The following is a 24,834-nucleotide window of genomic DNA, read 5'->3' as shown; positions in this document are numbered from 1 at the left end:
AGCAGCGAGGAGGGCCACAGTAACTCTGGAGGAGCTGCAGAGACAAGCTACCGAGGAAGGACAACCAGGACAACTGTTATCCATGTACTCCACAAATACAATAGAATACAATAATCCTTTTATTGTCCCACATTGGGGAAATCCAGGTGTATCAGCAGCAAGTAATGGAAAAGTATTGTATAGTTATTTAATATGGCATACCCTGATTGAATTAAATGTGCAACTGAGTAGTGTGTCCAAAAACCATAGAAAATGTGCATAAAAACACAGACCATCTAAAAAATAAAAACTTTGCAATAAACAGATATAATGAACAGCCAAAATCAAATGACAATTCAATTCAATTCAATTCAATTTTATTTATATAGCGCCAAATCATGAAATATGTCATCTCAAGGCACTTTACAAAATCAAGTTCAATCATATTATACAGAGAATAATGAACCAGCCATAAATCCAATGACAAGAAGAAAAGCATAATAGGTGCAGTTTACAGTTTGCTACAAGGCATGAAGGCGGACACTAAACACATGCAACAACAAAAGGAAGCTGGTCAGAGTTGATGGGATGATGGATGATAGCTAAATACAGAGAAATCCTGGAATAAAACCTGTTCGAGGCAGCAAAAGACTTGAGGCTGGGATGGAGAAAACCTGCCTAAACGTACCACCAGAGCTACAACAGAATGGATCAGATTATGTTATCCATCTGAGAATCCGTGGCAAAACGTTCTCCCCGACCTGCCTGTGGCGTTCGTTGGTCTTCAGGATGCTGTTTGTTTTCTAATGTTTTGCAACAAACCTCTGAGGCAAAACACCTTCACATATACTAAGATTAACAAATGTGTGGTTTCCGAAGGTTGGCCTGGGGGGTTTCATTGTAAAATATCCTGTAAATGTTATCCTGTATTTTACTTTATCCTGTAATCTACTGCAATTCACTGTAATTTTCAAGCTGCATGCAAACGAAATTTTATTCTGTACGCACTCTGTGCATACAAAATGACAAATAAAGTTGTCTAAGTCTAAGTCTAAAAGGAGGCCAAATACAAACGCATCAGATACTTTTATAGATTTTTATTTGTAAAGAAAATTTAAAAAATGCTGCATTTTTCACTCTGTGGTTAAATAACAGCGAAGGACAGCGAAGGTTGTGGTTTTGAGATGCATCCCTGAGGCCTGGTAACATTTGCAGCTTATTGTGACTAAAAATGAAAAGCAGTTTGTTTCTTATCTGCTAATTGCCCCTGAGACAGCAAAAGCCTGTTGCACAAGTTTCAGGTCAAACATGCTGAACAAAGAGGTGGAAACTATATAGAGACAAGGAGTGGCTGGACCTGTTTCCACGAACAAAGAGCAGATAGGCAGGGCGAGATTGGACCTCATCTGCAAAAGAGCTATAAGGGACAGTTTTCCGAGCGCGGCAGAAAGGTTGCAGGTGAGGATTGTGGAGCAGAGACATCTGATTTCAGTCTTCAGCATCTTAACTCGGGCAAAAGAGAGAAGGGGAGGAAACGGGAGTGAAGAAGGATGTGGCGCAGGTGATGAGGGTGGAGTCGAAGAACACACTGAAGGAGGAAAGGTAGACAAACACAGAGCAGCAAATTGGTCCCCTGAGCCTGAGAGTAAGAACACAAGGAGGAGCCGAGGAGCCGACCGGGCTGACAGGATGCGTGAAAAGTGCCAAAGTGTGTGAAGGTGGAACCATGAACCTGCGATAAGGGGATTCAACTCGGTGTTTATTTTCTTCGAGGAACAGAAGTTCAACCAAACAAGCGAGGTGAGACTCCCTTTACCGTGAATCTGGAACACAAGACCGCGGCTTTATCTGCTTTTAGATTTAAAAGCAACAGGAGCTAATTCATTATTTAGACTCAGAAGCAGCTCAGAAAATGTGTGTTTTTTTTTTTACTTGTTTTTCAGAACAGTTTGCTAAGAGCTGATGTTCCTCATGTTTGAGCACTGGGTGTGAGATGCAACACAAGCAATAATGTGTCAGAAAAATGCCGCTGAACTGGTTTAGAGATCCAGGATGTGACGTTAAAGGATGATCATGAGGGAAAGGGTTTTGTTGTGTGGATCAAGTTTCTTTTATTTGTCTTATAGTGTTTTTTTTTTTTAAACCACATCCAATCCAACATGTCGTATACAGATTGCTAAATTACATATGCTCCTATGGCGTTGATTACAAAAGTTCTGATGGTAATGACTGATCAAAATATTGACCCACAACCACTAATTTATCCAGCATACGAGCTTTTGTTGGACAGGGCAACTAGAAGAAAACTTTATTAAAGGGAAAAGAAAGGAGGAAGAAAATAGACACGCGCCACGCATTAACACATCTGAAGATCCTGGTTTCAGTTACGCATTCAGGCCTTTTTTTTACCGCGTACGTGTGAGAGTCAAGTTACAGACTTTGCTCCACTAACAACATTACTGTGTCTTCCAGTTGTGCCAGGTCCCGTAATTTGTTGTGTTAGACTCATAGCGGTCTATTTCTACTCATCCACCATGAATGACTCGGTGTTCTTGTTTTAATTATGATCTGAAGTGACAGGAGGCCTCAAGCCCTGAGGTGTGTGTGACAAGGATAAATAATTATTTGCTGGACTAGTTAAAGCGCTATACAAGTACAAGCCATTTCCAATTTATTTGCATTTTATATCAAGTTTTTCTTTCAAACTTTCTGGGTTTTTTTTGAGTCAAGATCTTTAGTTTTTGAAGTTTTTTATTGATCTATCTGGAAATGATGAATGTGTGTTGCTGTTTCTGTTCCTGAGCGTCTCTTCAATCTCTCTCCATCTGACAGGATGTCAGGATCAGACTCTAGATGCACTCACGGAGACACCGTCTGTGGTGAGTCTCATCAGAATCACGAACCTCTGACCACTGAAAAGAAAAAATAAAGAAGCTTGGCTGATGCTTTCCGGTCCTGCCGTGTTTCTAAGAAATGTATCATTCTTCCTTCTGAGAGGCAATACACCCAGAACTGAAGCACATGAATGTTCCTTCCTCTTGCGTGCAATTACTGCAATTGTTTCCAAAATTACTATATCGTAGTGTGAATTCTTGGCACTTTGTCATTGATGTAATGTAAATTTGATTGTTTTTATGCTTTTTGATGTTGGAGCCTACCTTGATAAAATTGTATTTCTTCCTGTGATAATTCCTCAGTTGTGTTTATACCCATGGGAACAGATAAGTCAAATTAAAAACCATCATCATCTGAACAAATCATTTATTACCAGTTAAGTCCATGGTGAAAGAAAGGTTTTATTGGAATAAGTTTAAAAAAAAAAAACTCTGTCTGATTGCCAGCTCGGCCAACACGTCAGCACACTGTGCACAAACAGGTCTTTGACGTCCCTGTGTCTCAGACCTGCAGGGTGACGCTTCCTTGTGTCTGATCTCCTGCAGAGATCCGTGTTTATGAACAGGAGGTGATCGTGGTGCCCGTCCTCCTGCTGGCCACCTTCGTGGTCACTCTGGTCTTCATTCTGCTGCTGCGCTTCTGCCCAGAGAAGGTGGACCGAATCCGTCCACGGAAAGCGGTGACCACCAGGAGGATACTGCAAGGCATTGATGGTAAGTGGAGCAAAGAAATGTGAGCTATGCTGGGGTTGGCGTCAAAACCCGTTTGCCATGCACGTGGCGCGTAATCTTTTAAACGTCCTGAGCTCTTGGAGTTTCCTTGTATTTCTATTTATTGTCTTTTTGCCTAACCTGTTGCTGCAAACTGTAGAAAATTTGGCCCGATTGTGTCTTTTTGGGGTGATTTCTTTGTCTTTCAGCTCATTCCTATGCTTTTTATCTACACAGAGAAACTATGTTCCAGCTACACCTGTTGTGTCTCGGATGTCAGTTCAAAATTCCTCATTTTATTTATTTATTTATTTTTATTTATCCTTTATTTAACCAGGTTATACCCATTGAGATTAAAAATCTCTTTTGCAATTTAATTTAGCCTGGAGGTGACATCCCTTCAAAATTCGTGTTGTATTGGTTTCCACTGGGTGAAGATGTTTATTAATTAGATGTAAAACTACATGTTTGCATATATGGGATGAAATTGTAAAAAATTTGGAGGGACTTGAGACAAAAAATAATAATAAAAAAAAAATCAATCACGTCATCATTCTGCTGGAAAAAAAACATTGGCTCATTAATTTTTATGGAAAGTTAACTAACTGTGGAATATTTTTAATTTCCTAACTGAGTAAAGAAGGGTCCGTCTTATAAGGCATTTAGTTTTAGACACATATTTAGTAACATTCAGACAACACTTAATTTGAATAAAGCCCTTTGAGGCCATGAAAACAAAATAATCATATTTTGAAGACTTAGGACATTATCTGATCTTTTCATTCTTTTGGCTTAAAATCTAAGAGCTGATCCAGGGATATTTTGAATTTACTTTAATAAAAACAGTTGCTGTAGGTGGAAGATAAGATCTTGGGATGATCAGTGCAGTACAACTCGTTAATTTTAAATGATTTTGTGAAAAACCCATTTGTCATTACGCAGCTGTGTTTTCATTGTCAGAGTACATTTGTGAGTGTAAAACAAATACAGTATTGAATAGTATATTTAAGCTGAAAATAATATCTAGAATGTATCATATTAGTAAAAGTATGTATACTAAAATAGTGCTCGGAACTCCATTGGTAAGACACTGAACTCAGTTAACATATTGTACAAGATTTGGAGCAATAGTACCCTCCCTACTAACGTCTCATCTTAATAAGAAGACAATGCTAAACCAATGTTTCTTGACCACACATGTAGCATTATAAAAAATTGCTTGGATATATAGAGTTTTCCGACTGATGTGAATTTTAATTAATACATTTCTACTGTCATTCACTTATTTCATTTGGTGTAAATCATTACTTTATGGAGAATAATAGATCACTATAAGCTTAATGTGTATAATATATTTATTATCATGTGATTATTCATAAACTCTGTATGTAGCACTTCTTAATACTGACCAATTCACCTAGAAGCATTTATGTCCCTTAGAATAAAGTATTGCAATACTACAGGACCTAATATAGATCAATCTATACTTTGTTTCAGAATTTTAACAAAAATAACAAACTCTTAAATAAAAAAGAAATAGAATACATTGTATGGTTTAAAACATGTATGTGGACCCTTCATGGACTTGGAAGTTGATGGGTGGGACTGGGTTCAAAATGGGCTTTTTATCTGGGAACACAAAACCCAAAACAATCCAAAAAAAGGTTAAAAAATAAAACAACTGGACTTTTTAACCTTTTTTGGATTGATAATGACCTGTATGACTGAGAATTTTCACCAACATAACCCAAAACAGCTGAACCCCTTATGCAGATCTCATCGTGTTCTTAAAAAAGGTTTAAGAAAACTGGTTTAACATAGTTAGAACCCATATACCACAGTTTCCACAACATCTAACCTTATGCAGCCAATTAAAAAGGTGGTTATGTTGAAAGCAGCAGTCCCATCTTGGGCCCATTTTCAGACCATTTCTTCTCCATTTGGGCCCTCTCTATAAACTTTGGCTGTTTTTTTTTTCACATGTTATTTCTTCACACTGACGATGGTATTTCATCTTTTCTGGCTGTTTTTTTTTAGCTCCCCCTGGTATCAATGTACTCGAGCATGAAAGCATCGCCTTGGATATGCCCACTTCATACTCCACCTTCCAGGCCCCAAAAACATATTCATCTCAACACCTGTCCACGGTCACAAGCACGCCCGCTCCCCCACCCAGCTACCCACCGGAGCCCATCAAGACCAGTTTCCCTCCCGTCGTCCAGCCCAGAGAGCTGCCCCGCCAGAGGCTGCCAGAGTCCTTCAACTTGGTCACCCCGCTGCAGGGTTCCTTCAACCTGCGGGTCGACCCCTCTGTGTCTCTTTACAGGGCGCGCATGGAGAACAGGAACGTGGTTCTCCGGGTCCTCAATGGTGAGAAAATGAGGGAAATTTTGGTCTGTCTTTTAAATACAGCCAGGATAAAAATAAATGAATAATAATCCGCCTCCACCTCTTCCCTCCGCAGACTCAGCCGATGCCACAGAGAGGCATGACTTCCTGGGCTTTGCATCTTTCCTGGCACAGCTCGGACCACATCCGTTCCTGCCAGAGCTGCTTGGTGTGGTCTCCATTCGAGCTCCCCTGGTCACGGTGGTGGAGGAGCTGGAGAACAGGGATCTGCTCAGCTACTTGTGGCGATGCAGACAGGTAAACAGCGTATAATGAAGGTTTTTTTATTTCTTGCAGAGCACCACGCGATTATCAAGCTACAGTGGCGTGGAAAAGTACTTACCCCTTTACAGATTTTTTTTTTCCTCACGCTTAAATGTTTTGATTAAATAATTTATGTCAAAGATAATCTTATCAATGCAAAAGTTCCCTTTATTAAAGGGAAAAAGTTGCTCATCAGGATAAATTTGGATAAATCTTCACACCTGAGGCTCAGAGGTGGGGAATCCAGGTTCAGAAAGTTAAAAGCCAGGACCGGAGATTAGTTCCAACCACTTGAATTTCCAGTTCCACACCATAGACAGGTACTAAAATCACCTGGTTGAGTGAACCAACCAGGCAGGGTTTTTACTTTCCACCTCTGCGAGATGTTTATTCCTCTTAAAACTAATCTGGTTTGTTTCCCCCCTTGGTGCGGCGGCCCCCTGTGTAGATGTGAACACAGCAAACTGTTCGCTGGAGGTGGTCTCTATACGGTTCCAAGCTCATAACTGATACCGGCAAACCTTGTGTCCGAAGCATAAAGCCCTGTGCAACTTTCAAGGCATCTCCTCAAAATCCTTTTATGTATCACTGAGATAATTTTGCATGAAATATGCTGCGTTCTATTTACCTCGGAAGTCAGGAATCCAAAATAAAAACAGACGGTCAGGATTCAAATATGGCGACGGCCAGGAAAGCTGTTGTTTTGTTCGTAGTACCTCTTACGTACTTTCCACATGCAAATGCCGCCCACCTTTAATTTGTTCGGTCCAGAGCTGCAGCTGCTACACCTAACATTCTAACAACTGTGTCTTGTGAGATAAACCTGTATTCATCACAGCTTACTGTTGGTAATGCAAGGAGCCGCCATATTGGATCCGACAATTGGCCTAAAAAAATTTCTCCGACTTTCCGAGTGGGAAGTCCGACTTTAGCGGCAATTCCACTCGATTATCCCGGTCGGGAGAATCTCCGAGGTGCAACCACAAGTCGAGTTACCCAGAAACAGGTTTACAGGCCTGGTTGTTTCTACCGGCTCAGAATGCGGCACCTTCTTCCTGTATTTATGTTTGGTTCTCCCGCCTGAAAACACCCAACTAATAAACTCACTGAACATTCTCACATGGTTTTTAGTGAAAGGTTTTGGTTTGGCGTTTTCTTGGAGTTTTATGTGTAAAAAGGAACCATTTAACAAACTCGTCAACTGATTAGGACCAAACTAGACAAACGATGTGTGTGAAACTTTAAGTTGTCAAACCGGTTGTGTTCAACGCATTTCTTGATTCTACATGTCTGTAATCCAGCCTGTGGGGTTCTGGTGGAACTGAAATCAGCTGTCCAGAAAGCGTGCTTGATCACATTCAGTTCATGATTTAACACCGGGGGATGATTACTTTTTCACAGCACTGTATAAAATAATTACAATACTCAGACAACTGTTCAAATGTAAATCCTCAAAAGCAACTGTGAAATGTTTCCACTCTTTCCAGGACAACGTGGATCCTCCGTGTGAAATGACAGAAAGGAGAATATTTATTATGGCCAATCAAGTTGCTTCTGCTCTGGTTTGTACAATGATGACTATAAGTTATAAAGTTAAAACTATATTTTTTAAATTGTTTTTTTTTTCAAATCAGATCTGTATTACATATGTCAATCTAGGAAGAAAAGACACATCCTATTTACAGCCAAACATACGTTGAAATCGCTAAACATGATTCAATGCACTGCAAAAACAGATCTAAAAATAAGTAAAATGTTCTTAAAGTTAGTGTATTTATCCTTGATTTGTGAAATAAGAATGTGAATAAGATTATCTGCCAATGGAACACGTATTTTGACCCCTAAAATAAGATGATTAGACATCCTGCACTTGAAATAAGATGACGGAGATGAATTGTTCCTATTTTAAGTGCAAATCATCTGATTAACCTGCTCAAATCAAGGACAAATACACTGATTTTAATAACATTTTACTTATTTCTAGTTCCGTTTTTGCAGTGTGGGTTAATACGTTCGCCACATTGACTAAACAAGTTTTCACCCTGAAAAGTTTGTTTCTTTTATCACACATTCTGAACGGGACAGACCTCTGAAATCCTGAAGTTCTTGTTTTGCTGCATTGTTAGGAGTTCCTCCACAGCAAAGATCTCCTCCACGGGAACATCCGGGCCCGCGGCGTGCTCGTCACAAGGATGCTCACAGCCAAGCTGTGGGGCCTGCATGGAGTTTACATGCGGAAGAACAAGAAAGCCACTCAGAGGGATGACCCCTGCATGAAGAAGTGGCAGGCGCCGGAGCTGCTAGTCAGGAAGCCAGCAACTAAGAGCAGTGACATGTCAGTTTTGGGTTTTTTTGTCCTGTAATGATGCTCTTGATGCATTTTAAATCCAGTTTCCTTCATTTCAGAGATGTTCACTTCAATAGAAACTCCTTTACAATAAATCTTCATCAGTCTAATTAGTAAAAAACCAAACAATATAAAACAATTTTGATTATTTCTTCAACTCAGACTCAGTATGCCACTTTTGTGTTGTATGACACCCGGCTTTTTTAATTTAGTGTTAAGCCAGTTTAAGAAAATACCTATTATGTGTAAATTCTTGTAAGTTTTATTTCTGAGAGCATCCACTGACTGAAAAATTAACTATATGCGTCCTTTGCTCTGTTTCTCCTATAGTTGGTCGTTTGGGATCATGCTGTATGAAATGGCTACACTGGGTAAGTCCAGCAATAACTTTCAAGGCATTAGCATCCCCTTGTGGTTGCTGAGAAATATAGCAACCTTTTTTCTAAAGTAAAATTGAGCAGTAGCACTGGACACTGTTATGAAAAACACTGTTGTATCTATTGGTAGATACAATGTGTCGTGATTTTCACACAAATGGTGCAGAAAATCACATACAGAAAAGCAATATAAAACATGCAAAAGTCATATTTATTTTATTTGGTGCTTTTGCACCTTTGCTTTCTGTAGCCACCCTGTGTTACTGCTCATATGGCAGATCATAGCACTGCCCCACAGGCTGGTAGAGTAGCACTAGGCATGATGGGTACATGATTTCACCTGCCTCTCTTCTTACCCTGTTGCACTCATCACTCTGGAACAGGACCATATGACCTTCTTCCATTGCTCCAGAGTCCAATCTTTACGCTCCCTAGCAAGTTAAAGCCTGTTTTTCCCGATTAGCCTTGCTGATTAGTGGTTTTCTTAAGGCTACACAGCTGTTCAGTCCCAATCCCTTGAGTTCCCTTTGCATTGTGAGTGTGGAAATGCTCTTAATTTCACTATTAAACAAAGCATGGAGTTCTACTGTTGTTTTTCTTCAATTTGATTTCACCAAACGTTTAAGTGATCACGATCATTCAAGATTTTTTTCCAGCCACATTTTTTCCTCGAAGACGATGGATCCCCACTATTCTTCCAGTTCTTAACCCCGTTTTCTCTGCTTGATACATGCCAATGATTTGACCCTTCTGAATCAGACTGACATCTTTTCCACGACCACAGGATGTGACGTTCCACATGGTTGTTTGAGAAATAAGAAGCAACTCATTGCACCAGTTGGGGTTAAATAACTTGTTGCCAGCTGAAACATAATCACCCATGCAGTAATTATCCAATTGGAGGCTCGTTCCTATTTGCTTAGTTAAATCCAGGTGGTGACTTTTTTTTTTGGGGGGGGGGGGGGGGCACACTGCAAAAAGGGAACTAAAATTAAGTAAAAATGTCTTGAAATGAGTGTATATTTCCTTGATTTGAGCAGGTAGATAAAACTATTTGCCAATAGAATGAGATTTTTGCACTTAAAACAGGAACAATTCATCTCTAAAATAACATAATTAGACACTCTGCACTTGAAATAAGACGATAGAGATGAATTGTTCCTATTTTAAGTGCAAAAATCTTATTCCATTGGCAAATAGTCTTATTTACCTGCTCTAATCAAGGAAGAATACAATGATTTCAAGAAAATTTCACTTACTTTTAGTTCTGTTTTTGCAGTGCAGGCAATGTCATTTCAAGCATAAATTGCTCCTAAAACACTGAGATTAATGGGTTTTAATAAAAATAAAACATCAATAATAATCTTCAAGTCAAAGTCAAATTGACTTTTTAAACAGGTTTGACCTTCTTGCTGCTTTGCCATGTTTGGTAGCTTGGCACACATAAAAATCCACCTACCACATATGACCTTAGATGTTCGCATTTATCTTTAAATACAAATACAATGTCTGTCACCTCCTGTTACTGTGGTAACAGGAGGTGACAATAAAAGATTCTTGATCCATTTCTAAATTCCTATAAAGGTTTCAATTGAATCCTTTTTACTTGGGTGTTCAAAGATTCTGTTTTTTGTTTTATCTAGGGGACGCTCCATTTGCAGAAATCTCAGTCGCCGAGCTTCTGCAGTTTCACCAGCGAGGAAAAAACCTGAAAAAACCCTCAAACTGTTCCAACACACTGTAAGTGTCCACAGCATGCTGCAGATGATAAAACAACCCCTACAAAATCTAACCCTTTGTTCTCCTTTCTTAGATATGCGCTCATTAAAAGCTGCTGCCAGTGGAAAGAGCAGGATCGACCCTCGCTGGCCGAAGTGAGCCGAAAGCTTGCCGCAGGAGAAAAGAGCTCCTCTGATAAAGCGCTCAAAGCATCCGGGACGGTTAACCTGGAACAGTACCTGCAGGAGGCCGGATACGGAGAAACCAACAGCTACACCGTTTTCTGATCACTTCCAGGGTCCAATGCCAAAGAAGAAGAAAAAAAACATATATACACTTTTGCACTACTATCTCCAAGCCTGTTGGAGCGCTTTTACAAGTGACTTTAAGATACAACGGATGTGTTGCAAACTCTGTTTGAGCACTTTCACTAATACAAATGGGTCTTTATTATGGTAAGTTATCATCCTTGGGATTCACTCGGCAAAAACAGGGAACTCCATAGTGAGCGGGAGGAAATTTAATGATCGTTAGTAAGATCTCTTCTTTTGTTTCTTTCTCAGCTATGAAGCTTTTTTTAAGGGTTCAGGATGGAAAACAAAACACGTGGTTTTGTTGCAGGAGGGCGATATTATAAGGCTGACCTGTGTGCATCTCTCTTAACAAGCTGCACCTGCAGGTGATGCACAGGTGCAGGTTTGCAAATATTTTTTTTTTTTCTAAACGGGCCAGTACCATTTAATAAACATAATATATAAACTACCAGAGTTACCGATCAGTGCGACTAATACGTTTACCCAAGCTGGACGGCTCGTCCTGACGTCAGGAGCAAGAACTCAGCTCTGTTTACATCAAATGTGAATGACAACATGAATTATCATGAGGCTGCATTGAATCTGACCAATAAATCTCACACCCAGTTCCAGTAATGTGTCATGTTTAATGATAGTACTGCATACAGGTACATAGAGCACTTCCATTTTAGCCCTTGAAAGCAGAGCAGGAGGAGTACCTACTTTTTTTTTTGGTACTTTTTTTTGTAAAGCTTCTACAACTATATGGTTTCCTTACAAAAATAATTCTGATTGTACTATAAAAATAAGAAAATAAAAAACTAAACTCTTTAGAACTATTCAAAAATGACAACTAGTGAAACACCAGGCTGGTGGAGTGTCATTGTCTGTTGTATGATTGAAGCCTGGCGTTGACATCTATGACACGCAGCATAGGCAGAAAACAACTAAAGTCCGAACATATAGAAATGTTAACTTTTGCAGACGGCCTGAAGACTGAAGACCTGAAAATACTGTTCGAAGGCGGGTGAAATATTTAAGCAGAATGAGCTTAGATTTACGGTTTTCGAGGCCTCTACATGCGACGCTTCTAATTCTGACAGACAGAAAGAAAAAGACAAACACTGATGACAGGAACATTTCAGCTTACAATATCGACGGCTCACACATACCAGTATGCGCAAGTCTGCCCATTCAGTCCAGAAAAAAAATACCATCTCCGTGTTATATTTACAGTGCCTTCAAAATGAAAGTAATGACACCCCTTAACCCCCACCCCACATTTTGTCTCGTTACCTCCAATGTATTTTATCGGGATTTTAGGTGATGGACCAACATAGTGCAGACCCTTATGTCGAAACGTTGGTCTGAGGATCCCCCACAGAGGACGAATGTCACAGAGACATTCAACACATGATTGATACTGTGTTCTGGCGCTTTCTTTCAGCCATTCACGTTCTTACACTTTCTGGTTTAGAACAGTTTCTAGATGATTTTCCCTGCAGTAAGAAGCGAACAGCCACACAAATACCCAAATGAAATAAGTTATCACATACATAATTTCCGGATGTCGTTATCGCATGGCCATGAAGTTCTGATACAAGTTCAGATATTTATTAAATAATTACAAATAATTTAAAGAAAAATATATATTTCTTTAATAATCTAAGACTGAGATGGATTCATTTCTTAATTTCTATTAAAATATTCACATGCACAACTATCAATTTCGGGTCTTTTTCCTTCTAAATTACGGCTCTTATGGCTTTCCATACCTGCTGCGGTCCAAAATTGTTCGTGTGTTGGGCTTTGGCTTGTGTGACGTGTTAAGATCTAAGCTCTCAATGCGATGGGCCATCCTTTAGCAGCTGATATTCTACAGGTTCATTTAATTCGCAGCCGCTCCTCTTCAGCCACGGATCCTGTGTGCAGCAGCGGGGAGCACGAACCTTGTAGGAATGTGAAGTTACGAGACAGCACAACCGTAATTCTTTACGGTTAGCTGTCGAACCTGTTCTATGGTCTTCCTGCAAGGCCGATTAAAAAGAAAATTAAACGTTTTTACATTTAAATCAGCCAGAATTCTTTCTTCACAAAAACAACCCTTTAAATCTTGCCCCTAATCTGAAGGCTGGGGGCTCCGGTTCTGGGCGTTGCCCTCTACCGTGAGCCTGTAGCAAATGACTCCCCGTCTTTGGAAGCGGCCGTGCCATCGCATGTTACTTTGTGTTGGTTGAAAATGAAATCCCAATAAAATACATCAAAGTTTGTGGTTGTAATGTGACAAAATATGGAAAAGTGTTAGGGGTGCGAATAGCTTTGCAAAGAACCGTAGGCATTTTAGCCCTCCAACATTTTAAGAAGTACTAAGAAGCAAACCGAGTGTGGCTCAGCTGATGAACACAACCTTTTAACTGCATCAGTCACACACCTTTATGTCACTCATGGGTTATCAAGAAAGCTCCAACCCTAAAGCAAGAACCACAGCAAAAGAGCAGGGACTGGGTTAAAAGGTTACGAGAACTGTCCAATGGGTGATCTGTTCTTAAAGCACCTTCAGATTGATAGGGAATAACCGTCTATGGACAAAAAACAAAACTCCACATAATCTCCAACAAGCTCAAGTCCAAGTGTTAAATCCTATGAGACATCAGAAACGAGTAAAGAACCATCAGTCGCGCAGACTGTTGATCGAGGCACAGATCTTCAGAGCCGGACCCAGTTTAATGTTCATGGTGGAGATTAGATGGTCCTCTCGCAGCAGCAGCAGAGCCTGGCCGTCGATCTCCTGCGACAGAAACTGGGCGGCCAGCTCCTCGCAACCTAAACCCACAGCGGGGAGTCAACGAGACGGGTCAGTATCGACGACCTGGACGCATTTCGACAATCTGAACCGGGCAGAGATCGGGCCGCTGACCTTGAAGCGAGGAGATGAACTTGCAAACTTCGGCCACGCTCCACTGAGACGGCATCGCGGAGAGGAAGTTGGCGCCTTCGATCGGGAGGCTTCCTGGCGCCGAGCAGTCGGAGGGAGGAGCGCTGTGCTCCGCCCTGGAGCAGGAGCGCGAGGAGCTTCTGGACAGCGAGGAGGAATCGTCCTCCTCTTCCTCCCCCTCGCTGGACACATCCTCCGAGCGACTGGACTCCGAGTGACACTACGATGGAGACGGCGAAATGTTGAAACAGTAATATAGGACTGTCTCAGAAAATTAGAATATTGTGATAAAGTTCTTTATTTTCTGTAATGCAATTAAAAAACATGAAATGTCAGACATTCTGGATTCATTACAAATCAACTGAAATATCACAAGCCTTTTATTGCTTTAATATCGCTGATTATGGCGTACAGCTGAAGAAAACTCAAAAATCCTATCTCAAAATATTAGAATATTTCCTCAGACCAAGTAAAAAAAAAGAATTATAACAGCAAAACAAAATCAAACATTTGAAAATGTCCATTAATGCACTCAGTACTTGGCTGGGAATCCTTTTGCACAGATTACTGCATCAATGCGGCGTGGCATGGAGGCAATCAGCCTGTGGCATTGCTGAGGTGTTATGGCTGCCCAGGATGCTTCAATAGCGGCCTTTAGCTCATTTGCATTGTTGGCTCTGGTGTCTTTCAGCTTCTTCTTCACAATACCCCACAAATTCTCTATGGGGTTCAGGTCAGGGGAATTGGCAGGCCAATCAAGGACAGTAATGCCATGGTCAGTACACCAGTTACTGTGAGAATCTTATGTCGTCTCTTAACCACTACCATACTTGTGATTTAGTTTACTGAACCAAGCTGAGTGTTTTTCAAGGCTCAGGAAACCCTGCAGTGTTTCGAGTTAATTAGACGATTCAAGTGATTAGTTGAATAGCCTACTAGTATACTTTTTCACCATATTCTAATATTTTGAGATAGGATATTTGGGTTTAAGCTGTACGCCATAATCAGCGATATTAAAACAATAAAAGGCGTGCGATAATTCAGTTGATTTGTAATGAATCCAGAATGTATGACATTTCATGTTTTTTAATTGCATTACAGAAAATAAAGAACTTTATCACAATATTCTAATTTGCTGAGACAGTCCTGTATTTGTTGATGTGTTTACACACTTTTGACATGTAAAATATTCAAACCTTTTCTTTTATGTACACTAGAGACAGAAAATTATTACGTTTTCACAACATTTTTGGCAATACTCCTCATCCCAGGGTTCAAGTCGTCTTTGGCACAAAACAAAGTTCCCAGAGTGAACAGAAAAAGCTTTGAATGCTTCACAACTGGACTCAGATCTGATGAGAAGCAGGGGTGGGTGAATCCGTGGTCTATCTAGCTGTGGTCCATATAAAGTGTAGCTGCATTGCTTTGGTTTGAATTCTCCATCAATTTAACTTCACATTTCCCCTTTTTTTACCCCTTGTTCTGAGCCGCGTCTGAGAACAACTCGTTTTGGCGCTGTCTCTTTAAATCTAAACGAGGCGCTGAGCCCTCCAGGTCGCAGAGCGTTCCACTCCGGTCAGTTTGGCTGCTTTTTCTAGCACGCATGGGGACGGCGTAATGACAAGCGAACATTTTAACGTGTCCACTTGCAGCCTCTCTCTCTTCACAACAGCACAGCTCACCTTGACAGAATGATGCTTGCTTGATACTTTACTGTGGGTGCTATTTGAACTGCCCCTACGAGAAGGGCCCCTGCGTTTAGACGAGTTCTCCGTGGGGTTCGGAGGCAGCGGCGGCCCCCCACCACTCCTCCCTCTGCTGGACTTGTAGTGCTGGCTGCAGCTTACGTTGTACCTGAAAGTCGAGAGGGTCAGTCTGCAACGGTTTCCTTTTGCTGCTCTGCGCCAACACACGAGTTAGACCACATCAGGTAACAGCAATGGAATAAATTATTCCGGTCATTAGCTTGACAATTCAGACTCTGTCACAGAAACTCTCAGTAAATGACTCCAGAGTCTGTGGCTGTAACATTGCAAAATGTGAAAAAAAGTACCTCTTAGCACAAGTATTTGAACAGAACCTCTTTGATCCCCTGAACTGGCTGGCTGGAGCAAAGCATCCACAGTACTCGCACTTCAACACTGTGAGAAATAAATAATTAAAAAAAACAGCGTTCAGAGGATTAACCGAGAAAAAAAAAAAGAGGAGAAAGTAAACCAGCGTAAAGAAATAAACCTTTTACTCACACGGAGGGCCGTTCTCTGTGCGGCCAACCAGGGCAAAATCTCTGTCTTTGAGGAGTCCGGCGACCTGCCGAACCACAGAGACGTTAGCAAGACGGCTACTTCCAGGGTCCCTGCACCCGTTTCACCTAAAATCCCCAACTTTTCAGAGTTTTCAGTCCTTTACGTTCATTTTAAAATCTAAAATACATAAGTTTACTATGAATTTATGGGACTGACATGTTTACAGCGGTCAGGATTTACGTATGGGAAAAAGAAGGTAAAACACAAAGATGGGAGGAAAAAAGAAGCATCTACTTTAGGATAAAGGCAATAAAGGAAATATGGGGGAGGAAGGAATGAAAGGAGGACGCAAGGAAACAGGGAAGAGAGGATAGAAGAAAGACGCAAAGGAAGAAAGAAAAGAAGGAAAGAAAGAAGGAAGAAAGAAAGGACTCAAAGAAAGATAGATGAGGGAACCACAAGAGGAAGAAATGACAAGGTAGGAAAGTAAGAGGGACACAAGGAGAGTTGAAAAGATGAAAGAACGGAAGAAAAGAAAGGAGGAAAATAAGAAAGGACACAATAAAGGAGGGAAGGAAACAAGGAAGGATGAATGAAAAAAAGGGACAAGAGGAAGGAAAAATGGAAAGAAGGGAGGTGGGAAGAAAGGAAGGACAGAAGAAATGACATAAGGGAAGGAAGATGGAAGGTAGGAAAGAACAGGAGGAATGAAAATAGGACACAAAGAAGGGAGGGAGAATAGACACAACCTTTAGAAAATACAGAATAAAGCCAGAAAAGACAAATATTTTTTCCACACTCTTAATGAACGTATTCAGGCCTGAAAAACCCTGCAATGAAATTCCAGAGCTTTCCAGAAACCTGCGCCCCTTATGAAGGCTAACGCCTCAGATCATGTTCAGTGTAGAGGCAGAGTGCACCTACAGGGAAGGGCTCGGCTCCCTCTTGAATAACAAAGCCCTCGATGAGATGGGTGAGAACCTGAGGTTTGACCACCGCCTGGGGAACTTTGTCCCCGTGGCCGACTCGGGACAAGGGCAGAGGCAAGGACAGGGTGGGGGGAGAGGAGAACGTGGCAGCTACAGGAAGAGCTGAGGAGAAATCAAAAATATAAAAGACAAAAGATTACAGACTGTGGCTGGTGAACTCGCTTACTAATAATTTTTGGTTTGATTTAGAACAGCCAAGACAGGGTGCTTGCTCTTTTTCCAAATTAAAATTCCAGACTTTTTTAAAACTGATATTTTTTTCCCCAAGACCTTAACTTTATGTACTTGTATACTTGTGTGCCTACTGCCTACTTCATTGGTTGAGATTGTACAAAACTGTTTATTAGAAATGTTAATTTTTATAGGCTAGTATTCAATGAACAAATGCATTATTCACAGTAAATTATGCTTTTACTGATGAAAACGTTTCAAAACATGAAAATCACAAGTATATGAATTTCACATCAAACAAGTGTTTGATTCCATTAGGCTGATACAGTACGTGACCAGTTAGTAAAATTATAGTTTTATAGCCTACCTTCCTATTTCTCATTTCACAATGCCTTTGAGCATACTGTAAAATTCTACCATACATTTTTTTCCCATACTTTATTAAGACTTTCACTCAAAATTCAAGACTTTTCAAGGTCTGGAAAACAGTGTTTCAAAATTCCATACTTATTAAGACTTTCAAGACTTGCGCAAGCACCCTGCAAGATGATTTACCCAAGTCCTTTGTGGGGGCAGGAGATAAAGGAGGAGCGGACTCTTTCATGGAGACCGAATCTGATGTTTCTGACACTTCATTCGGCGCGTCACTCTCAGATTTCCTCTTCAGAGAACCGGCGGACGGCTTTGTCTGAAAATATGTGGGAAAATGCATCATGAGAGAGCAGTAATTGCTTAAAAATAAAAAAAAACACAAAGCCCAAAGGGAGCCGTAAACCCTGATCGTACCATAGCCATACTGCTGGGCACCGAACAAACGGCCACACCAGATGGACTCTCCTGCGCCGTGGCGCCCCGTGCCTGAGCCAGGGCCACGGCCGGGGAATTCGCTGCCAAGCCCTGCCTGGCTCCCACCAGCTGGACCGGGATGTGTGAGGGGTTCTGACCCCCCGCGTTGCCCTGATTGCTGCTCGGCGGCGCCGGGAGAATGGGGGGTGGCTGCCGGGGGGACAGCTGAGCGGGTAAGCGGTGTCCCTGGGCCGTCTTGGGCTGTATCGGGACGGGGCCCTTCTCCGCGTTGGCGCTCGCCTGTTGCAGGGGCTGCACCACCAGAGTCTGCGGGTTCATGTTGGCTTTCGGCGCCACGGAACCGATCGGGTAGCCCTGGGCGGAGGTGGTGACGTTTGAAGTTGGCACCAGGATGACGGGGGCAGCAGAGGGGGACAGGAGGAGCTGAGATAGAGGGAGAGCGGCGGACGAGGAGGAGGAGGAGGACGGGGTTACGGAGGCAGCAGGAGGGACGGCCATGGCAGCCTGGTTCCCGGCCTTCACGGCCAGGGAGCTGGAGGCAGACGGCTGGTTAAAGCTGGCTTTGGCCATCTGTTGCTGCTGCTGCTGTGGGTGCACTTGCTGCTGCTGAGCTGTCTGAGGAAACGTCTGCTGCTGCTGAGTGAGAGGAAAACTTCCGGCATCCTTCCTCTCTACGTTTTCAGCCTTTACAGCCACTGCTTTGCTGCTGGAGGCACAGTGTAGAGCCAGATTCTGCACCTGGGAGACAGACAAACGCGACATTTGTGGTGAAACAGAGTCTTCCCTTAGAAATAAACACTGAGCCTGATCTCTCCGACAGATCGGACCTGATCGTTGTCGGTCTGGGCGATGCTGGTGGTGGAAGCAGCGTCCTGCTGCTGCTGCTGTTGGGGCTGCGTCTGCGTCTGAGCGACCGTCGCTACGGCGGCTGTCGTCCCACCGGGCATGAAGATGAGCTGAGAGGCAAGCGGAGAGCGGTTCACCTACGCAGAGATAAAAAGACATGTTCAAATCTTCGGTAATACCTTTGAACCACATGATGAGACACTTTTAAGACTCTGGGGGAAAAAAAAAAACTGCTAATGGCTATTTTTTCTTACCGTGGTTTCAGTTTACTTATACCAGGCTAGGGCTGAACAATTAATCGCATTTTCAATATAATCGCGATTTAAAAAAAACCCAATTTCCAAATTGCAGAGCCTGCAATTTTTGGCTATGTAACAATTAGGGAATTAGACACGTCCATTAGGTGTCAGTAAAATGTGTGAAGTGGGTTTGCCTCCACATGGAAGGGAAGACAGTTGCAGCAGTAAGATAATCTAATTTTATTACTTGTTTTAGAGTTTATATATATACATAGCATTAAGTACAGGTCAATCAGTTTAATACATAGACTTGCTTGTTGGTTGCACTTTATGTTCAACAAGGATTGATGTCCAAATCAACTAAAAGCTGTTCTCTTGAATAATATTCTTATTAATAGAAACATTAAAAGTTCTTGTTTTAAATAGTCCTTGTTTACAAACATCTTTATTTAGAGGCCATTTTTGTTGCTTGTGGTTAATGCAGAGAAAAGTCAAAATTGCAATTTTGGTTGAAATATATTGTAGGCAGAACGCAATCATTACTGCTCAGAGTTTAGATGCTGCGGGTCTTTTAGCAACTAATCTGCACAGCGAGGAAACAAAATAATTTGTTGTTTGTATATGTTTAAAAAGACATGATAAATAAACTGGAAAAAAAATTGCATTAAATCGCAATATTAAGAAAAAAAAAAAAATCGCAATTAGATTATTTTCCAAAATCGTTCAGCTCTATACTAGGCATGGGCTGGTGGTCTGTATACTACGGTTTTAAATAGTAGTAATTTTAAAAGCGCAGTAATTTAAAGCTGCCCATCCCCCACATGTTGCTGCACACTGCTGGTCAGCCGGCTGAAAGGAGGCTAAAATTTTCTCTTGCTTATGTCAAAACAAACTGGCCCATTTAAAAGTGTTCCTGTTTAAAATAAAAGCAGTTATATCACGTTATACCTTCTTTGCTGAACACTATGATACGGTAAAAGCATGGTATTTTTTTTTTAGCCTAAATTACACTTACACCATTCATCACTGTCTCTGTTTGCATAACGTCTTGCACTCAGACTCGTCAGTCAATCGAGCTTAATTTGGCACGCCACATTTCATACAGACAAGAGTAACTTCAAAGGCATAAAAACATTCATACTGGAAATAAACCAAGTCAATTTTAAATAAAGTTAAAACAAAAAAAAAATAAACACATCAGTGACAGGTTATCAAGGTGAAGTGATAAATGCAATTGTGTCATTTACTGAGGAAACCCTGGAAATAAGCAGAAAATATAAAATAAACTAGATTTCTTTAAAAAAACAAAACATCAATTGCAATGATAAAAATGCAAGTATTAAAATATCTGTAAATAAATAACAGCGCTATCAATGCACTATAATAAATGAAGGCCGTGAGAAGAAAACGATGCGTCAACAGTGAGGTTTAGCTCTCACGTTAAATACAAACTGAACACAGAACAGTTAGTTAACACTAGTTATCAGTAACAAGTGTTTGCATTTTGAACCCACCCTAAAATACATCTGTCCCTGTCCTGTAGAGTTCCCCCCCAGCAGCACCGACTGGTTGAGAGCTGTTGTCGTTGCGGAGGTAGCCGGGCCGTGCGGACGGGGGCTGCTCATAGTCCCACCTGCAGACGTAGTGCTTAAATTGACCTGCAGTGAACATAGAAATTATATATGTTTCTAAACAGTCCTACAGTCTGCTTATGGTATAGTAGGTAAGGCGAAACGTCAGCGAATAAACGTACAGTTGTGGCCGCCTGCGACATGCTGTTGCTCGGCGTATTGGACTGGCGACTGGCTGCAAGCGTGGCCTGGTTTAGAAAGTGAAATTAATGCTACGCACGTAAAAGTCACATGATACTTAATCTATGTAGCTCATTTTAAGACATAAAGAGAAATCTGAAAACATGAAAAATCAGTAGATCCAAACATATGAGCTAATTTTTTTTTTTTACACCTTTTAATGTTTAAAAAAAACAACAAACAAACACACATTTAAAGTTGATAGGTCGTGCTACTGGGGACCATATTATTGTGCAGGGTAATTGTTAGAATTGTAGCTACCTGTTGCACAGCAAAGTTTTGCAGTTGAGCCGTGTTGATCTGCTGCTGCAGCATGAGCTGCTGGAAGTACTGGGCTGCGTTGGGTTGCCTTTGCAACGCTTGGAGAGCCTAAACCAACAAAAACAAATTCTTCGAGGTGAATTTAAAAGGGCGGATTTAAATAATAATGGAGATTTTGGAGACGGCAGTTTTTAAACGCAGTCCCTGACCTGCACAGCTTGTCGTTCATACAAAGACATGCGGGCTATCTGGGGGGCCCGGGAGTTCCCACTCGCCTGCGGGTTTCCATTCGCGCTGCCTGTGTTTTGTTCTTCACCTGCATCCATATTTGCTGCTAGAAAGAAAAAAAACAAAAACAATGACTGATCACAAAATGTTTCTGCCATTTCCATAACCGTTTACATACACACACACACACACACATACATACATACATACATACATACATACATACATATATATATATATATATAACCTGTAACAATATTAACAGGAAGTCTTGTTTTAAAGGGAAAATGATAACCGTCATAAATGGTTCCCACACATTTCTCCTTTAAAAAGTACATACTTTTCCACACTCAAATTTTAGAATTATATGGTCAAACTTTACTCAAATATTCAATTAAATATTTTTATCCCATTTTCCTTTCATCTGTACTCCAATGAAAAGGATAAAGGTATGTTCATTTTGTCGATAAAAGAGGAAAAAGCAGCACAGGCCTGACAGCAGAAGTGACTTGTTTTTGCACAGTTGCATACGCAAATGCACCGTGTGCGGCAATACGGCTAACAGACCCGTTTACTGCTATCAAGGTTTTAAACCGTTATGGTGTCAAATCCACCCAAGTTTTCTGTCTTTATGGCGACATCCCAGAGAGAGCACTGGAGCGGCACGAGTTTTCTCGGCTGTATAGGCCAAGAATTAGCGTGGTGACCCCCATCTGTTATTGTTTGAAGCCTTCTTTGACAATAGCTGATCCTAATAAACAAATATCTTATAAAACAAGCTGCTGATGACTCAAGAATGAGTTTAATAAAGTGTAGAAGCCAACCAAGTGTGTACAAAAGCAGTTACAAGAACTAAGAACAAAGTTCCTGAAGGGTGAAAGCAAATAGAAAAATAAAGATTCAGATCGCCAAGTTGCTTAATGTGAGGCTTGATGTCCTAGATTTACCGAATGGTGACATGGTGACTAGATTTTTTACTGTATGATAACTTAGATTTATCATACAGTGAATGTTTCTATGTATATTGGTACCTACATCAGAATGTGTAATATTATCTAACTGCTTTAATTCAAAAAAGAAAAGCGACATTTATTCCTGCTGCTGCTAAAGTGAAGGCAGAATTATATCACTTGTAGTGCTGCGTTAGTCTCATCATTTGATTCACAAACGCTCGCAAACGTTAGTTTTAGTAGTTTTATTAGTCAGGCTATCTGCTCGGGTGGAGCCTGCAGCAGCTTCAGTCAGCTGACTGGCAGTGCACAGCAACAACCAGGGAAAGAGCTAGCTCAGCATTTGATTTATTTGGCCAGGTAAATTGATAAATTATCAGCAACGGTTTAGCCAATAGGCAGCAGCAAGGCAAATTATACAAACACAATATTTTCTATTTATCTATTTTTTTTATCATTATTTTACAAAAACGCAGTGAAAAAAAGCATGTAAGCAACTCTTAACACAGTCCGTTGAGCTATCACAAGCACGCACACTGACTGAAGGTAGACAACGGGATGTAAAACACAACATTACTCTATGCTGTGCACAGCTGGAATATTTTCTTTATCAAAGTTCCCCCTTTTTAGCCAGATGAGCAGCGGTGCTCAACAATAGACAGAGGAGGGGGAATGGTGATTTTTCTCTCTCCTTTACAATGTACTGAAAATATAATTTAAGTATTTTGGAAAAGGTAAAAGAAAACCAAGATTAGAAAAAAGTTAATTTTTTCCCCTATAATTGATTATATTTCCGCATTTATGAAAGACCTAGAAAACAAAACAGAAAAAAATATATATATATCTTTCTTTCCCACCCACTCAAGCCTGTGTAAATAAAAACCCTAAAAAAGCGCCAAACTCTTAGCCTTGAATCAAATGTATATATACTGTGTTATGATTACATAACAAAAGCACGTGTCGACCTCTTAGTAAACAATAGTTCAAACATTAGTGCTCTGTAATGCTACTCTGTATTCCCTCTCCTGAGGCACAGAACAAAAGGTGTAAATATGGGCGTCTTCACGGTCAAAGCCAGCTCAGAAATAAAGGTGAACAGAAACTAGCTTCAAAGTCCTTTCATTCGCAAAAACTGCTGTAAACATGTTGGGAGTTTTCGAGCAAAAGGACACATGGAAAAAAGTTCAGAAGATCACGGAGCTATTCATCCATCGGCGGCTAACAAACTCCTGCTACTTTGTTATTTAACCCTCTTCCACTCAAGCAATGCGCGTTTATTATAAAAGCGGAAGTTGGGTTGCTTGTTTGTGAAAAACACCCGCAGGTTAGAAACTGTGTCTCTGGGCGAAACCGACTTTTGAAGGCATTTTCAGCGCAAGAAAATATCTGGCGTTAACTCGTAGTTACACACTATGCTAACCAGCTAGCCACGTTAGCTGCTTTCAACAGGCAGAGGGAGATGGAGACTGTTGCCCCTCCAGCACTGCAACGGCAGTGTACGTTTTAGGTCATTCAGGCGCTTACCTCTCTTGATGCTTTTCTGTTCTTTTTCAGAGAATATAAATTGATCACAGTGATGCTGTTTACATCTATTTTAAACTGGGAACGAGTTAGCTTTTAGGGGGGGTTGCCTGCAGTGAAACCCCGCCCCCTGCCACTCTTTTGCTATTTCTTCTGGTTGTACTGCGGGTGGCACCTAGGAGGCGCTGTGGCACAACTGACCGGCAGACAGGGAGGGAGGAGAAGGAGAGATAATAATGGCGGGGTGTTTTTTTTTGTTTTGTTTGTTTGTTTTGTTTTTTAGCGCACGAGTTACACATAGATTAACCTATTTTATCTAAAAGTGTGGCGCAGATCAAGAGATTAAAAAACAGTTTCCATACGAAGCAGGACATTTCAGACTGTTTAGGAAAACCTCTGGAGGCTTTAATGCTCAATAGTGACCCCTCCTGGTCAGAAACATTATGCCAAGAATGTTTTTTAATATTTAATACAAGTGCATCTCAAAAAGCTGTATATTTTTGAAAAGTTAATTGACATCCATAGTTCAGTTCAAAAGCTAAAAAAAGGCCCAATTTACTTAAATTAATAAATTTTTAAAAATATTTAAATCAGAAATGTCAGGGCAATATTAGCTGCAGTTGAGTGGAAAATACATCAAATTGCTCCCATTGTTTTGTTATTGTTGTCTCTCTTGTCCAATATGACGTGTGCTGCTTGGCCAGAACACCCCTGTGAAAGAGGTCTTGATATTAGGTTCTTTATCTGTTAAGATAAAGGTTTAATAAAATAAATGAAAGTAAATGGAAGGAGTCAGGCTAGTGTCAATGATTCACACAGACATCACCAGGACTCGGACTTAAACTGTGATATTTTCCT

The 24,834-nt window shown here is 40.9% G+C and overlaps 2 protein-coding genes across 5 annotated transcripts; one reads left to right on the top strand and one right to left on the bottom strand.

Moving 5' to 3' along the window:
• Nucleotides 1-1,355: 1,355 nt before the first annotated feature.
• Nucleotides 1,356-11,604, top strand: styk1b (serine/threonine/tyrosine kinase 1b). 2 transcript variants are annotated; one of them, XM_036135115.1, is made up of 10 exons: nt 1,356-1,779; nt 2,812-2,858; nt 3,420-3,587; nt 5,622-5,954; nt 6,049-6,230; nt 7,724-7,798; nt 8,363-8,571; nt 8,914-8,954; nt 10,604-10,700; nt 10,774-11,604. In XM_036135115.1, exons 2-10 carry the CDS (start codon nt 2,813-2,815, stop codon nt 10,964-10,966), a joined length of 1,344 nt encoding a protein of 447 aa, XP_035991008.1. In that variant the 5' UTR covers nt 1,356-1,779; nt 2,812; the 3' UTR covers nt 10,967-11,604. The 2 variants fall into 2 exon arrangements, with proteins under 2 accessions (XP_035991008.1, XP_012730586.2); XM_012875132.3 differs by lacking the exon at nt 1,356-1,779 and having other exon boundaries at nt 2,741-2,858.
• phc1 (polyhomeotic homolog 1) lies at nt 11,603-24,124 on the bottom strand. 3 transcript variants are annotated; one of them, XM_036135109.1, is made up of 14 exons: nt 23,980-24,124; nt 21,487-21,611; nt 21,278-21,385; nt 20,959-21,024; nt 20,720-20,863; nt 18,948-19,103; nt 18,100-18,858; nt 17,869-18,001; nt 17,078-17,244; nt 16,154-16,217; nt 15,961-16,048; nt 15,590-15,761; nt 13,890-14,127; nt 11,603-13,795 (listed from the first exon to the last, which is right to left on the bottom strand). In XM_036135109.1, exons 2-14 carry the CDS (start codon nt 21,601-21,603, stop codon nt 13,644-13,646), a joined length of 2,364 nt encoding a protein of 787 aa, XP_035991002.1. In that variant the 5' UTR covers nt 21,604-21,611; nt 23,980-24,124; the 3' UTR covers nt 11,603-13,643. The 3 variants fall into 3 exon arrangements, with proteins under 3 accessions (XP_035991002.1, XP_035991003.1, XP_035991004.1); XM_036135110.1 differs by having other exon boundaries at nt 21,487-21,608; XM_036135111.1 differs by lacking the exons at nt 11,603-13,795; nt 13,890-14,127 and having other exon boundaries at nt 14,995-15,761.
• Nucleotides 24,125-24,834: the final 710 nt, after the last annotated feature.

The sequence above is a fragment of the Fundulus heteroclitus genome, chromosome 3 (assembly GCF_011125445.2).
Source record: "Fundulus heteroclitus isolate FHET01 chromosome 3, MU-UCD_Fhet_4.1, whole genome shotgun sequence".
In the NCBI taxonomy this organism is placed as follows: Eukaryota; Metazoa; Chordata; class Actinopteri; order Cyprinodontiformes; family Fundulidae; genus Fundulus; species Fundulus heteroclitus.
Note: the sequence above shows the minus strand (reverse complement) of the source record. Positions and strands in the feature narration are given on the sequence as shown.